The sequence below is a fragment of the Prionailurus bengalensis genome, chromosome A1 (assembly GCF_016509475.1).
Source record: "Prionailurus bengalensis isolate Pbe53 chromosome A1, Fcat_Pben_1.1_paternal_pri, whole genome shotgun sequence".
Lineage (NCBI taxonomy): Eukaryota > Metazoa > Chordata > Mammalia > Carnivora > Felidae > Prionailurus > Prionailurus bengalensis.
The window spans coordinates 143,971,869-143,986,067 of record NC_057343.1 but is presented as its reverse complement, the minus strand read 5'-3'; the positions used below and the strand labels follow the sequence as shown (position 1 = coordinate 143,986,067).

General features: G+C 37.9%; 1 protein-coding gene across 2 annotated transcripts in view; it reads right to left on the bottom strand.

The window, feature by feature from the left end:
* Window positions 1-300: 300 nt before the first annotated feature.
* The window catches only part of JMY (junction mediating and regulatory protein, p53 cofactor), a 106,509-nt gene continuing 92,610 nt past the window's right edge, over window positions 301-14,199 (bottom strand). The window contains exons 9-11 of one of the 2 annotated variants that reach the window (XM_043592828.1): window positions 12,280-12,877; window positions 10,077-10,387; window positions 301-5,667 (exon numbers count right to left, since the gene is read on the bottom strand). In XM_043592828.1, coding sequence (XP_043448763.1) covers window positions 10,080-10,387; window positions 12,280-12,877 — 906 coding nt within the window. In that variant the 3' untranslated portion in view covers window positions 301-5,667; window positions 10,077-10,079. Of the gene's footprint in view, window positions 5,668-10,076; window positions 10,388-11,852; window positions 12,235-12,264; window positions 12,878-14,199 lie in introns of those variants that run through there. The other variant, XM_043592829.1, reaches the window with a different exon arrangement.

Below are 14,199 nucleotides of genomic sequence, written 5' to 3'. Positions count from 1 at the left end.
CAGCTACCGTTAAAACACTTCATTACAAATAGGAAGAGGCACTGGTACAGGGGTACACCATCTCTGAAGCCTGTTTATCATCTTATAGCAAAAGCACACCACCAATGCATTTTTTTTCTTTTTAAGTTTATTTATTTTGAGAGAGGGAGAGAGAATCCCAAGTCGGCTCCGCACTGGGGAGGAGGGCTCGAACCCACAGATGGTAAGATCATGACCTGCACCAAAATCAAGAGTCAGGCGCTCAACTGACAGAGCCACCCAGGCGCCCCACCAATGTTGTTTTAAACAAACAAAATGAAGTTAACTCAATAAATATCTTTTATTAAAGAAAAAGAGGAATATTGTTAAGCACCAAAACTGTATGTTGTTACATTGCATGTACAAGAGAAGGTGACTGCAATACTTGCTGTACAAGTACTTAACTCTGAAGTCGTAAGTGTAAAAAACAGGAAATACAAAGCAGTAATTACAATGCAGAAAAGTTGCACTAAAGAGCAAAAGGCAACAGTCAAAACAATTATTGGAGATTTCAGAGTATTGCTATAAATGCCTGCTTAGTTTTTTCTTTGTACTTTTAATACTTTAAAATATTATTAATGGAGCATATAAGTATTGTAAATTTGCAAGAGTGGCATTTACAATACACTGTGCATACTTCCATCTAATGTACGGTGTTAAAGCCATCTTTAAAAGCCAAGCACAATGTGCTAGTGTTTTGCTTCTACCATTATAATATTGCACAAAGCTAGTAAATAGTGAATTGGTCTGCCATTGTAATTTTCATTGAACCAGAAAGGCTAAAAAACATGTCAGTTTCATTAGCCCTTATGGGCTTTCATCATGCAAAATGATCTGTAGCCTTCGAATTTTCACAAACAATATATATATTATGGTTTCACACTTGGCAAGACATACAGTACAGTAAGAAACTCAATGAGACAGTGTTGATTCTGTCCGAGTTGAAGAAGTCAGAAGTCACTGTCTGGGTTGTATTGTCTACCCCTCTTGGTTCACAATTGAAGGGAAAATGCCATCTTGTGATCATGAAGACGTCTTAAAACCAATGTAATTAGTATTGGGAAAAGCTAGAACTTGTTACACTCTTTGATAGTTAACCATAGAACATGCAAGTTAAAAAAAAACAAAAAACCCAAACTTCCCTTGTTAAAATTCAGCTCTATAACCAACACCCATACCTTTCTTGTATACATCTAAAAATCACTTTGCACAGCCTTTCCTATCCACCCTTAATTCCCCCAAATTGAGGCACTCTTATAACCGACTTTAAAAGAATAAAAAAATAAAAAAACAGAAAAACTTTCCCTTACCTCTCAAAACAAATGACTGCTTTGAGATTCAGTGTGAAAGAGCATTGATACAATATTTAACATGTCAACCTCAGAGGTATTTTCTGTACATGCACCTTAGTGGCATAATTATAGAGGGAAGGGGAGAAACATTTAGAAATTTGGATTCTCAATTAAATTCCTCAAATACCAAGCTGTACATTTACTGTGGGCAAAACATTTTAGAATGAACACATCTTCAAAATAACCCAATGGGCAAACATTTCTCTCTCTCTCACACACACACACACACACACACACACTCACTCTCCAAATTCCCTCTCACCGTAAAAAAAAAACCCTCTGTTTACATACATGATAGTTTAGGCAGCAATATAAACTCATTTTTTAAGAAAAGCTTTTAAATTAGATTATTTATAGGATAAAAAATACCATTGCTTTATTTTACAAAGCAATTTAAGCAGAGGTTCCTCCTCATGTGCTTTAACTAAAGAGCACTTTGTAGCAAAGTTCAGAAGTAACTACTGAATTGTTCAGCAGCACTAAATCAATGCAACACGCTCCAACAGTAAGTAAGGTGCTTCTACTTTTTTTACCTCTTCCCTCTGAAATCAATCGTGCTGGCCCATCCTCTAGCACTAAGCATAGCTCTTCTAAGCAATAAAGGTGAAATAAAATCTGTTTATAATGCACATTTAACTTTACATTATCATTTAAATTCAGTGCAAGAGTTAGGGACAACTTATTAGGGTTTCTGTTCTCCTTATCAAATGGTTGCATGTTAACAATGCATCTGCCACGATTTTTAAATGTTTTACAGCTGTTCAAGAAGATTTCTTAAAATAAACCTGGTAAAGCATATGAAATTTCAACTCCCTGATAAGGCCGTCATGGACCCATTAGTGCTTTACAGATTGCTATCTCATGATACGTATAAGTTTTTTTTTTTTTTTTTAAACCTGTACTTAGTGAAAGAAAAACTTTCCTTAGGCTAAAAGCACGGATTCACATTTATACACAAACTCAATGAATGCAATTAAAAAATGGCATCTTAGGGAATGTATAAAATTGTGTTAATTGTATCCTGGTCCCATTCCAAACACAGGATGCTGCCCGTTCATTTTTGTTCCACTGATATATGAGTTTTAATTATTGGTGCCTGCTATGATCTAAGTATGCTTTACAATTTAACACTCTTTTATCGCAAAGTGGTCGTGCCATGTTACCTAATATTGGTACACAGTTCAGCTTCGTAGAAGCAAGGATTTCCACCCCCCCCCCCCCCCCATTATACAGAGTAAATCAAAGTGCTGAAGATTTTCTATGGTTTCACATAATGAGAAAAAACCCACATTCCCGCTGTGGAAATCCTACACCAGATCCACTCTTAGAGCTGTGCCTAGTTGTTTTAAAAATACACATTAAGAAATCTTTCAGTTCTGCAATGAAGAACTAGGGAATGATTGTTTTCAATACTACTCACCAACTCAAAACCTATAAAACATACAGCAAACAAGACAACTGCTCATCTTTTAAAAATCCTCTTTAGCCAGGCCTTTTGTCATACTGCTACCCCACAGTACCCCCCATATTGGAGATGGGTAGGATGTGTGCCACACTGGTTATATACACAACAGTTTGAGTATTAAGTGGCACTCAAGTGGGCAGTAACATTAGCCTTACAATACCCCCAAGTTATCTATTTGTTTCCCCACTTAAAATATACTGCAGTCGAGACTAGACTGATAAATCAACTCCTAAACTGATTCGGCATAAGCAAGCAGCTGTTTGTGTATTCTTATGACAAATGATACACTGAGATAAAACTATCAAATATTTTAAACCATATAAATAGTACAGGCAAGTCCAGTACTTGAAACATGATCACCTGTAAATGTCATCCTAACTAAATATATAAAACCTTAATGTAAAGCGCAAAAATGCTCATTTTTTTTTTTAAGGGCAGGTGGAGAAAAGGGGAATTTAACCATGCTTACGTAATTTTGTTGGGTTCCAAAACCTCTTTAAAATTAACAGGTTGGGGGAGAAAATAAAATTAACACGAGGATTCAACTGGTAATGTCATCTTGGACAAATGGACTGGAGTTATTTGAAATTTTAGCATTATTTACGAGCTCCAAAGGATGGTGATCTGCACTAACTTGTACTTCTGTGGAAGGAGGAATCGGAATCTTAAGGACAGAAGATACGTGTACTGGAAAAGTTACTCAGCAGAGAATAAGCACAGCTGGTTGCTAACAAGACCGCACTTTAACCTGCTCATCATCAAGTGAGATGCCCTTCATGGAGTGCCACAGTGGGATGTGCTCAGAGGTATGGATGCACCTCCAAAGGATTCAGAGGGGTCTGTACCCCTCCAGTATTTGCCAGAGACTTACTAGAACATGGCTGTGAAAGACAAGTCACAAGACCCATTTCTAAGAGAACCTGTCTTTTGATGGAATCCCAGCTCTAACACTAAATGGGGAGCAATTCCTGGCATAGAAAAATCCCAGTGCTTTTGCTGTACGTTTAATATTAGGTTCTCCTGTATTTTTCAGAATGTCAACGGATGAAAAAATGAACTGATCCATAAGCATCCAGAGGTTTGAAACTGATACGTGATTTTTTAAAGGTTTGCAAACTTGCTTAAAAAAAAAAACCAATCAGTCTTTGGTTGCAAAGAATGCTTCAGTTCTGTACTGAAGGAAATGGGAGGAGGGGAGGGTCCACACACACCTCCCCGCTGTGAGATGAACATTAAAATATATATCTCGTGTACAGATGTAATCTTCCAACATAAGAAGTGGGAATAAAACATGAATAAAATATGAAACATGTGAAAACGCTGTGCAAAAGCTCCTACTCATCAGTAAGCAGGAAGTTTTCTCCTTAATTATTTTAAAGGAAGTAACATCTTAAAGGGACAAATCTGTGAGCATTTTTTTTTTCTCTCCATGAAAACCACTTTATACACATTCAAGGACTTTTACTCTAGGACTGCTTTTCTGGGTCTAGGCCAGAGAAATGCCTCAGATAAAATAAAAGTTCTTTTTGGTTCCTCAGTCCTTAACTCCCTTCATATAAAGGCCAACATGTGTCTTATACAGAATTACACTCTACAGAATACTATAGACTGGGTCCAACAGATCTACCTTCGGTCAAGCCCCCAGCAGTCCTGCTGAGAATTCATAATGGCTCCTTTCACATAAATGCGTCTTTCAGGACTCCAATACAGCAAAATCAGCACCTAGAACTTTATACCTATGTTTTAAAAAGTCTCCTGACAGTAACAAAGGCTCTCTCCCAAAATCCCACTCAAAACATGTGAGGATAGTGAAATGCCAGCCCAGAAGGCTTTTCTGCCTGTCTAGTTTCTGCATTATTTGTAGAGCACATTTCACTGCGGAGCATAACAAAGAGAAACTTAAATGTGCCCATTACAAAGATTTAAGATCAGCATCCCTATTACTGAATCCTCTTTTTTGATTCTCAATAGGAAAGTCATGTTGCGTTACACTAATCAAGCAATCGTTCAAACAAAAAGACTAAAAATAATTTGAAATATTATCAAGTTACAAAGTATTGCTTTTCATACACAAAGTTGCACATGAAATTCAAACTATTATAAATTCACAATTATGAAGAGCTATTTAAAAGCATGGAAATTTTTACTTCAAAACCTTACAAAGTGTAAGAGTGTGTGGTCTTTTAAAAATATGCCATGGTAAATCTATCATGTTGTGGTAAACACATTAAATGCATCTCTGTGGTTATGTTATCTCTTCAGATGTTGAACATCTTTAAAATGTGGACATTTTCAGTGCATTTCCACCTGATTCTTTCCAATTCCTGTCCTATAGCTATCATGGTACACTTCTTTTTCAGAGTGCTGCACTATTCATATAAGCTGGTATGGAAGAGGTGCTGTCTTTTCAAGCAGAGGACTATTCAGTGCACTTAAAGATGGATTTCAAAGCAGACTCAATACAGCTCACAGTAGATCTCTGTCAACCCAGTGTTCTTCCAACTCAGAGCAACCCCTAGCTTTACTGGCCACTACAAGGATGTAACTGGGTGGACAGGAGGGGAAGGTGCTTAAAAAAAACCAGGCATGTCCAGAAGGCCCTTTCTTCACTGCATCAGGAGCACTGCACATCTAAAACTCATGTTAACCACCAACTACTGGAATGACTGGAAAAGCGATAACTTGCCAACTGTGCCTCCGTTTTTTCACACCACTGTGCCAATACACTTTGCATCTAATGGAATCCAATTGGGAAATCGCATGTTTAAAATTTTGTTTTCCAAAACAGTAAGAACTGATCTTCAACTGTATTTTTTCTTTCTGTTGAGTCACCTGTTTAGAAAAAAAATAATACAATGTATTAAAAAATGATGGCTTATTAAGGTCAGTGTGTATATATATGTTACCACACAACTTCTGTAACACCCAGATGAACACTGATAAATAGCTTAGAAATACCCATTTGTAGAAACAGCATACAGGAGACACTTAAAAAAAAAAAAAAAAAGGATACATTTCTATTCATAAAACAGTAAAAATGAAAACAAAATAATCTGAATATGGATTTTGATCACATAAGGTTGTAGGGTAGATTCACTTTTATTTCTTCTACTAACATTTTATGTCAAAACTATACGGTAAAAAGGAAAAAACAGTCTAAAATATTGGCCTCAAACTGCCAGTGTAGTAAGAATTGTTAAATGATATTTTAAAAATTCACTAGACTGTGAGTTTTTGTTATATTGCTATTTAGAGGATAGGATTAGTACTGGTCTTTAAAGGGATCCTTGTGGTAGGGCTTTTTAAATTTCAGAATAGTTGTGTTTGAGATCCATGGCTTACATATGGCATAGGAATAATTCTTTGAAAGACCTACTTGGCAGATAAAAACAGACATGCATTATTAGTTCTACATTATTTAATGCTATAGCTACATGTGGCTTTTGAGCACCTGAAATGTGGCTAGTCTGAGAAAATGGATTTTTAATGTGATTTAAATTGAAATCTGAAGCAGCATAGAATATTTGTTCATTAAATATAATTTTATTGTTTTGGTAAGACATTTCACATTTAACCACTGAATACTTAGCATCAACACTGAGATGTGCTACTAGTTAAAATACACACTGGATTTTGAAGACCCAGGTACAAAACAAATGTGAAATACCTCATGAATTTTTTATAGCGATAACATGTTGAAACATACGATTTTGGATACATCATATAAAATATTAATGAAATCAATTTCACATGTTTCTTTTTACCTTTTTAATGTGACTTGAACTGTTTAAATTCCATCCATCCCTCAAACTGTATTTCTAACAGACAGTATTGTCATAGTTACTTCATAACTTTATGAAGGAACCCACAGAAAACAAAATAGAAAATAAAAAGCTTATATATGTATTTCATTCCATTTAGAAATTTCCTTCAAGGACACTATTACCTATGGCTATCCCAAGAAGAGTTTTCAAGAAAGACAAAGCAGAACAGGATATCTTCACTTTCTACTTCATGAAGTTTTGAGAAATTATTTTATTTTATTTTATTTTATTTTATTTTAATCAGTTTGTTTGTTTGTTTGTTTGTTTGTTTATTTATTTATTTAACGAGAGACAGAGTGTGAGCAGGGGAGAGAGAGAGAGAGACACAGAATCTGAAGCAGGCTCCAGGCTCCAAGCTGTCAGCACAGAGTCCGACGCGGGGCTTGAACCCATGTATGTGAGATCATGACCTGCGCTGAAGTTGGGACACTCAAGCAACTGAGCTACCCAGGGACCCCGAGAAATTATCTTCTTTGAAGAGCTAATGGTTTAAAATCTTAAACTAAGGGTGCCTGGGTGACTTGACCAGTTAAGTGTGCAACTCTTGATTTCAGCTCAGATCATGATCTTACAGTTCATGAGTTCTAGCCCTGCTGTTGGGCTCTGCGTTGGCAGTGTGGAGCCTGCTCAGGATTGATTCTCAATCTCCCTCTCCCTCTGCCCCTCCCCCCTGCTCTCTCTCTCTCTGAAAAAGAAACAAAAAAAATATTTACAATCTACAAAAAACTGACTAATAGGAAATACAAATTATAGACTTTTTAGCCATCTGTAGAGAAGCCATCTAAAAGTTCAGTCTTTAAAAATGATTTCCCAAGGGGCACCTGAGTGGGTCAGTTGGTTAAGTGTCTGGCTCCGGCTTAGGCCATGATCTCACAGTTCGTGGGATCAAACCCCACATTGGGCTCTGTGCTGACAGCTCAGATCCTGGAGCCTGCTTCGGATTCGGTGTTTCCTCCTCTCTCTGCCCCTCTCTTGCTTGGCCTCTGTCTGTCTCCCTCTCAAAAATAAACAAACATTAAAAAAAAAAAATTTTTTTTTTTAATGATTTCCCAAGACCACAAGACAAGGCAGTGAGAATAGCTCCTTTATCACTGCCTGCTCAAATTGGTGGGGATCACAACTAGTCTATGGTTTGCTTCTGGTGTAGGATGCATTGTTTTTTGTTTTGTTTTGTTTTTAGGTGACTTTGCAGATATCTGAGCTCATACATTTTCTGGGACCATTTCATTGTTTCTCTCAACATTCTAACACATACAACAGTCATAAATAATCGGCCAAAAGAGAGTTTTTAGGCAACTTTCAAAGTGATATTCATCCTGGGCATATTCTTAACATCTGCTGTAAGGGTAAATTAGCAGCCCAAAGCTATAAATAACCATGGAGGCACTTGAACATACAAAATGCTACTGCAATGTCTTTGTCTTGGGCAGGATCCGGTGAGATGGCAGAAAACAGAAATGATGGGCTGGCCTGAGCAACAGCAGGTGGGTCACATACCCCAACTGGGCTACTGTGGGCAGCTGTATCAAAAGGACTAAACACTCGCTTATATGAAGGCCCAATCTGTGCTAAGATGGTAGTTTTAGGCATAGGCTTAGCAGCTCACTGAGAAGCTTCAAGCAGGAGACAAGACGACAGGTAACAAGCACTGTAAAGTGGGAGACAATCTACAAGATTGAAAAAGATTCCCAGTCAGACACCCTGAGTCTCTAGCACTGAGTATACACAATAATATATTTGCTATCTTCTACAAAGCATAGTGTACATATGTTAAGCACAAATGGTTTGAAATTATTTTGGGATTCAAAAACACTGAATCATACAACATGATCATTAGGGCCTCCATAAATAACAGGGGGAAAAAGATACCAACAGCCCAATACCCATGGCATAACACTGGTGCTATCAAATGTTGTCTGGAGCATAACCACTTACTGAGATTTTTCACCCCCATTTTGTTAAAGCTACTGACAGTAGATGCTGAAGGGAAGTGGTACAGATGAGAGTATAATACAGGAACATCTAAATTTTCCTGATGGCCCATGCCCAAAAGGAATAAGTAAAACTGCTTTTAGTAGTATTTTATTTGATATATCCAAAACTATCTTTTAGCATGTAATCAGTATAAAAAAATTAATGACATACTTTACCTTTTCTGTATGGAGTTTTCAAAATCCACATGTACGCCTGCATATACCTCAGATCTACTCAGAATTCATGGGAGTAGGAATCTGCATTTTTAATAATCTCTCAGGGAATTCTTACCATCAGGCATGCTTAAAAAGCACTGGCTAATAAGTAAGTTTATTATTCCTTTATTCCCCTTCCAGAACTATGAGTCTTCCCCAGTTTGGTGAATATTGTGAAGCCCAGAGAAACAGTCCATCAAGAGAGCAATTAAGATGCTTAATAGAATATATCTGCATAGTTGCATTACAGTTTGCACAAATTATATAATTTCAGTTATGACTAATATCAGTTCTCTATATACTATATATAGCATGTTATCTTTACTGACTCTATATTTAGCAGAATTTGTGCCATAGTACTATGTAATTAGCTTCCTAAAATGTGGTAGAGTAACAACTCTATTACTTTAGGAAAATGTCCAATGTGTAACCAATACCATGGGCATACCCAGTAAGGTATGCATACACTTATTACATGTTTGTTATTTTAGCTGCAATTTTATCTGGATTATGCAATAACTATGATAAACCTTAAAATGATAATTTTAACCTTAATTTTAAAGGCTTAGAAAGCTAAATAACCAAACAATGCAGTAATTTTTCTGGACTGATCTCAGACAATTCCTTTCTGGGCAGCTGAGCAGATATCACAATTCAAGGGAGCAAGCACCTGAGTGGATCAGTTGGTTGGGGTCCTACTTCGATTCAGATCATGATCTCACAGTTCCTGAGTCTGAGCCCCAGATAGGGCTCCTTGATGACAGCTCAGAGCCTAGAGCCTCCTTCAGATTCTGTGTCTCTTCCTCTCTCTGCCCCTCCCCCACTCATTCCCTCTTCCTCCCTCTCTCAAAATGAACATTAAAAAAAAAAAATCAAACTTCAATATATATAACAGTTTGTACCTGAAATACTTTGGTGAGGAAAGAGCTTTTGGGTTTTAAAGTAAGAATAAGACTGCCACCTTACTGGAAACAGTCTATCCTCTTTATTTGGGCTATACTGTAGAAATTTTTAATGAGCAGGTATAAACCTGGCATTTATATAACAATATCTTTGAAAAGTGCTTTACTGTTTGTTAGGTTTCTAGAAACTACACAAAACCTGAAGTTTACAGATCTATGGTTGATTCTATAGCTGAGCTATATAACAACAAACCTCATCAATAAAATATAACAGACCTCATCATCCACTATTAGTGAATGCTACTAAAGAAATTAAGACCATTTACTTGTTAGTTTTCCCAATCTGTGCAGGGTAAAGCCTCCTCTTCATCCTCTGACTCAGGGGACGCTTCTTTGATTCTTCTAAGAGCTTCATGGATGCTCCGTGTTAGAGGATCTGTGTCAGGCAAAAGTGTGAAGGATTCTCTCAAAACTTCCTTCTGTACCTTCTTCAATTTCACCCCTTTCCGTATTTGTGCCAAGATATTATTACTATCATCTTCATCAGGAAAAGGAGGCAGAGTTCGCTGTTCAACCTTTTTCAGATGAAAACTACCACGCTTCAAGGAAGCTAGCACCTCATCCATGGGTGAGCTCACTTTATAAAATGAAAGAGAAGAATTACAGTTAGGATCACAATTAGAGTCAAACTGATAACCTCTAGACTTTAGGACTGTGATAGCCAAGGACACTGAAAACAAAATGAACCATGAACCATGGACAGGTGTGCCAAAAACACATGAAATACCAATTGTACTTGTTTAAAAAAAAAAAAAAAAAGCCAGGGCACTCCTGGATGGCTCAGTCGGTTAAGCCTCCAACTTCGATTCAGGTCATGATGTTACAGTTCCTGAGTCAGAGTCCCAAGCCTGCTTCGAATTCTGTGTCTTCCTCTCTCTCTGCCCCTCCCCCGCTCTCTCTCTTTCTCTCTCTCTCAAAAATAAAACCTAAAGGAAAAAAGCCAGACTCAACTTCGAAATTAGTATTTTCATAATTTCCCCTTAAGACACCTAAGCAGACTGGGAGCTGGGAGGTAGTCTTTAGGAATTTCATAGCTGAGACTCCCAAAGGCACCAGCACAATCTAAATTCAGAGAGCAATTTGAGTTGCAAATGTAATTTTAAAGAACTAAGCTTTGATCCAGTATGTTTTTTTTTAAGAGATTTTATTTTGTTTTTGTTTGTCTGTTTTTTAAGTAAACTCTACACCTGATGTGGGGCTCAAATGCACAACACTGAGATCAAGAGTCACATGCTCTACCGACGGAGCCAGCCAGGTGCCCCTACTACGATGATTGTTCTGTTTTACCATTTAGTTGTTTTACATATGAAATTCTCCAGTTATGGTAAGAAATATTTTACTAAACCGTCTCTCAGATTAAAATATGCAAATTGTTTTATATAATGTTCTCCCAATGAAAGCTACAGACAGGGATTATTCTCTGTTCTTTTCAAAAAGAACTTTATTAAGGCATATCGGACACACAATAAATTGTCTATATTACTCCCTATCTTTCCTTGTTTTTTTCTTTTTTTATACAAAGAGTGTATCAAGGCCCTCAATAAATATGTAACCAAATGTTGCATGGTCCTGCCAAAGCCATCTTAGTGTTGACAGCCCTTCCCAACTGTCTTACTTTTTCTGTGAATACTGTGCTTGTATTTCCTGGGTTTAAAATCAGATTTTTGGGGCACCTGGGTGATTCAGTTGGTTAAGCATCCAACTCTTGGGGTGCCTGGGTGGCTCAGTCGGTTGAGCGTCCGACTTCAGCTCAGGTCATGATCTCACGGTTCGTGAGTTCGAGCCCCGTGTCAGGCTCTGTGCTGATGGCTCAGAGCCTGGAGCCTGCTTCGGATTCTGTGTCTCCCTCTCTTTCTGCCCCTCCCCCGCTCATATTCTATCAATCTCTCTCTCAAAAATAAATAAGCATTAAAAAAATTAAAAAAAAAAAAAAGCATACAAGTCTTGATTTTGACTCAAGTCATGATCTTATGGTTGGTGACACTGAGCCCTGCATTAGGCTCTATGTTCACAGCAAAGAGCCCGCTTGGGATTTTCTCTTTCCCTTTCTCTCTGCCCCTCCCCTGCTTGTGCACATGTGCACTCTCTCAAAAATACATTTAAAAAATGATAAAAATGAAGTCAGATTTTCTTCGTAACACAAAAGGAGCCACTTACTATTATTACCAGTTAGATTAAGTACTACCTCAGAATATATAATTTTTAAAACATCCCTAAGAGCTCAAGAAAGTACACATTTGTGTCTAGGCTCATTTGTTGACGTGGGTTGGTAGAATTCTGCCAGGCTGTGACTTTGAAACCTATTTGCAATCAAATAATGCCCAAAATAAAATAATGTTTTAAGCTTTGTTGGGTCCTTGGTGAAATAAAGGTGAAATAAAAGGGCCTTTGATTATGACTCACTTTACTCAAGAGATTAAAAATGTGTTTCTTTTTACTCAAGAGATTAAAAATGTGTTTCTAACTTACCTCTCCTCCTCTGCAAACCTTCAGCAGTCTTTTTGAGCTTCTTCCTGGCACTGACCAGCTGACTACTGTCAAAGAGATGTGCTGAGGGGGCACTCGCAGACTTGGGGATCCTCTTCTCGTTCGCCTCTGTTCTAGGCAGACCTTTCTCCAGTGTCTCTGGGGAGGTGTCTTTAGCAACAGGCAGAGGTGGTGGTGGGGGAGGGGGAGGAGGCGGTGGCGGGGGAGGTGGTGTTGGAGGAAGAGGTGGGGGGAGTGGATCTATGGTAACGGAACCTGGTTCGAGGTCAGTATTATTCAAAAGTGGAAGAGAAACAGTGGGCGGCAGTTCAGAGGTAACACCACTGAGAGGTAATGAAGCGGCTTCAAGTTGTGCTAGCGAAGTATCTTCAAGGTGTGCGAGGCTTTGGGCTTCTGTTTTGTGTGACGACCCAAGCTCGCCTATTCCTTCCTCTGCCTTTGCACTTTTCTCTTCTACCTGTAGTGCTCCTGGCAGAGAGTCACACTGGTCCTCACAGGGCACAGGACTGGCTGTGCTTCTTCTTCTTGCATGAGCCAGTCGCAATCTGGTTGATTTAAGTATGACTTGGCCAGGGTACCTCTAAAAAAGTAGAAGTGATTGTAACTGGTCAAATTAGTTTACAACAATCTATGAACTGATGGCTATTTTCTCCTTCAGGTCCAAGATGTTGTTTCGGAGCTGTTGTGATTTCAGGGGGAAATTCTTTGATACAGTTATACAGAAGACCAGAATACCAAAGCATAATCCCTTTCAACAGCCGTCATCCAACTCTATTTGCTTATCAAATCTTTTATCAAGGTCCTATTCCCTCTTATCCACTTAAGAAGTCAACTATTCAAAATTACCACAGGATTTAAAAAAGATCTTTAATTACTGAAATTACTAGCTTAAGTGGAAAAATAATAGCAATATAAAATATCAAACATCAATGCTATTGGGGCGCCTGGGTGGCCCAGTTGGTTAAGCGTCCAACTTTGGCTCAGGCCATGATCTCGTGGTCTGTGAGTTTCAGCCCCATGCCAGGCTCTGTGCTGACAGCTCAGGGCCTGAAGCCTGCTTTGATTGTGTGTCTCCCTCTCTCTCTCTTTCCCTCCCCCCTCTGCACTCTCACTCAACATTAAACATTAAAAAAATGGTTTTAATACATGCCATTGGTATATACTAAGCTATGGAACTATTAGTTTCTTACATGTATTTTCAAATGCTTACAGATTAAAACATTAATCTTTTTAAAAAGTTTCTTGGCATTTAAAAAAACTCTCAAAACAGTATGTACATTTTATGATGGAAGGAGAGGGAATAAAATTTTTCAAGTACTGACATACATAACTCTCATTCTTTTATTATAATAAAACCTAGCATTAATGGATTTGGTGAACAACATTTACTCAACACAGGGTGGTCCACAACCACCATATACTCTCTTCACTATAATACTAAGAGGATTTCATCAAAAGCTTCCTGCACCTATAAGGTGATCCCTCGGCACAGACAATGGAAGTAGATTCCTGAGCACTTATGACAACTGCCAAACCATTTCTGACGTAAGCTGATCCATTCTCTAATTCTGCCACTGGTCCCTCCCACAGATTACCACCATAAGGTTACTGAATGTGTTCTGGTGACAAGTTCATGCCTAAAATGGACAGTCACTTGTGAGCCTATTAATTTTATAAAACTCAAGAAGAATTCAGGTTTGCCAGAGGCCCTGACCACTCCTCTTACACTACTAAAGTGGAAGGCCAACGGCACAAGAATATTAATTCCAGATACAACTGGAAGAAGGGTAGCCCTGTAATCAAACGTTAATTTAAAATTTTATTTTCTAAATAATAAAAGGGAAAACCAAGTTTTTATCATAATCTTGTAACACGAGTGTGTATGCAGCTCTGCTTAAAAAG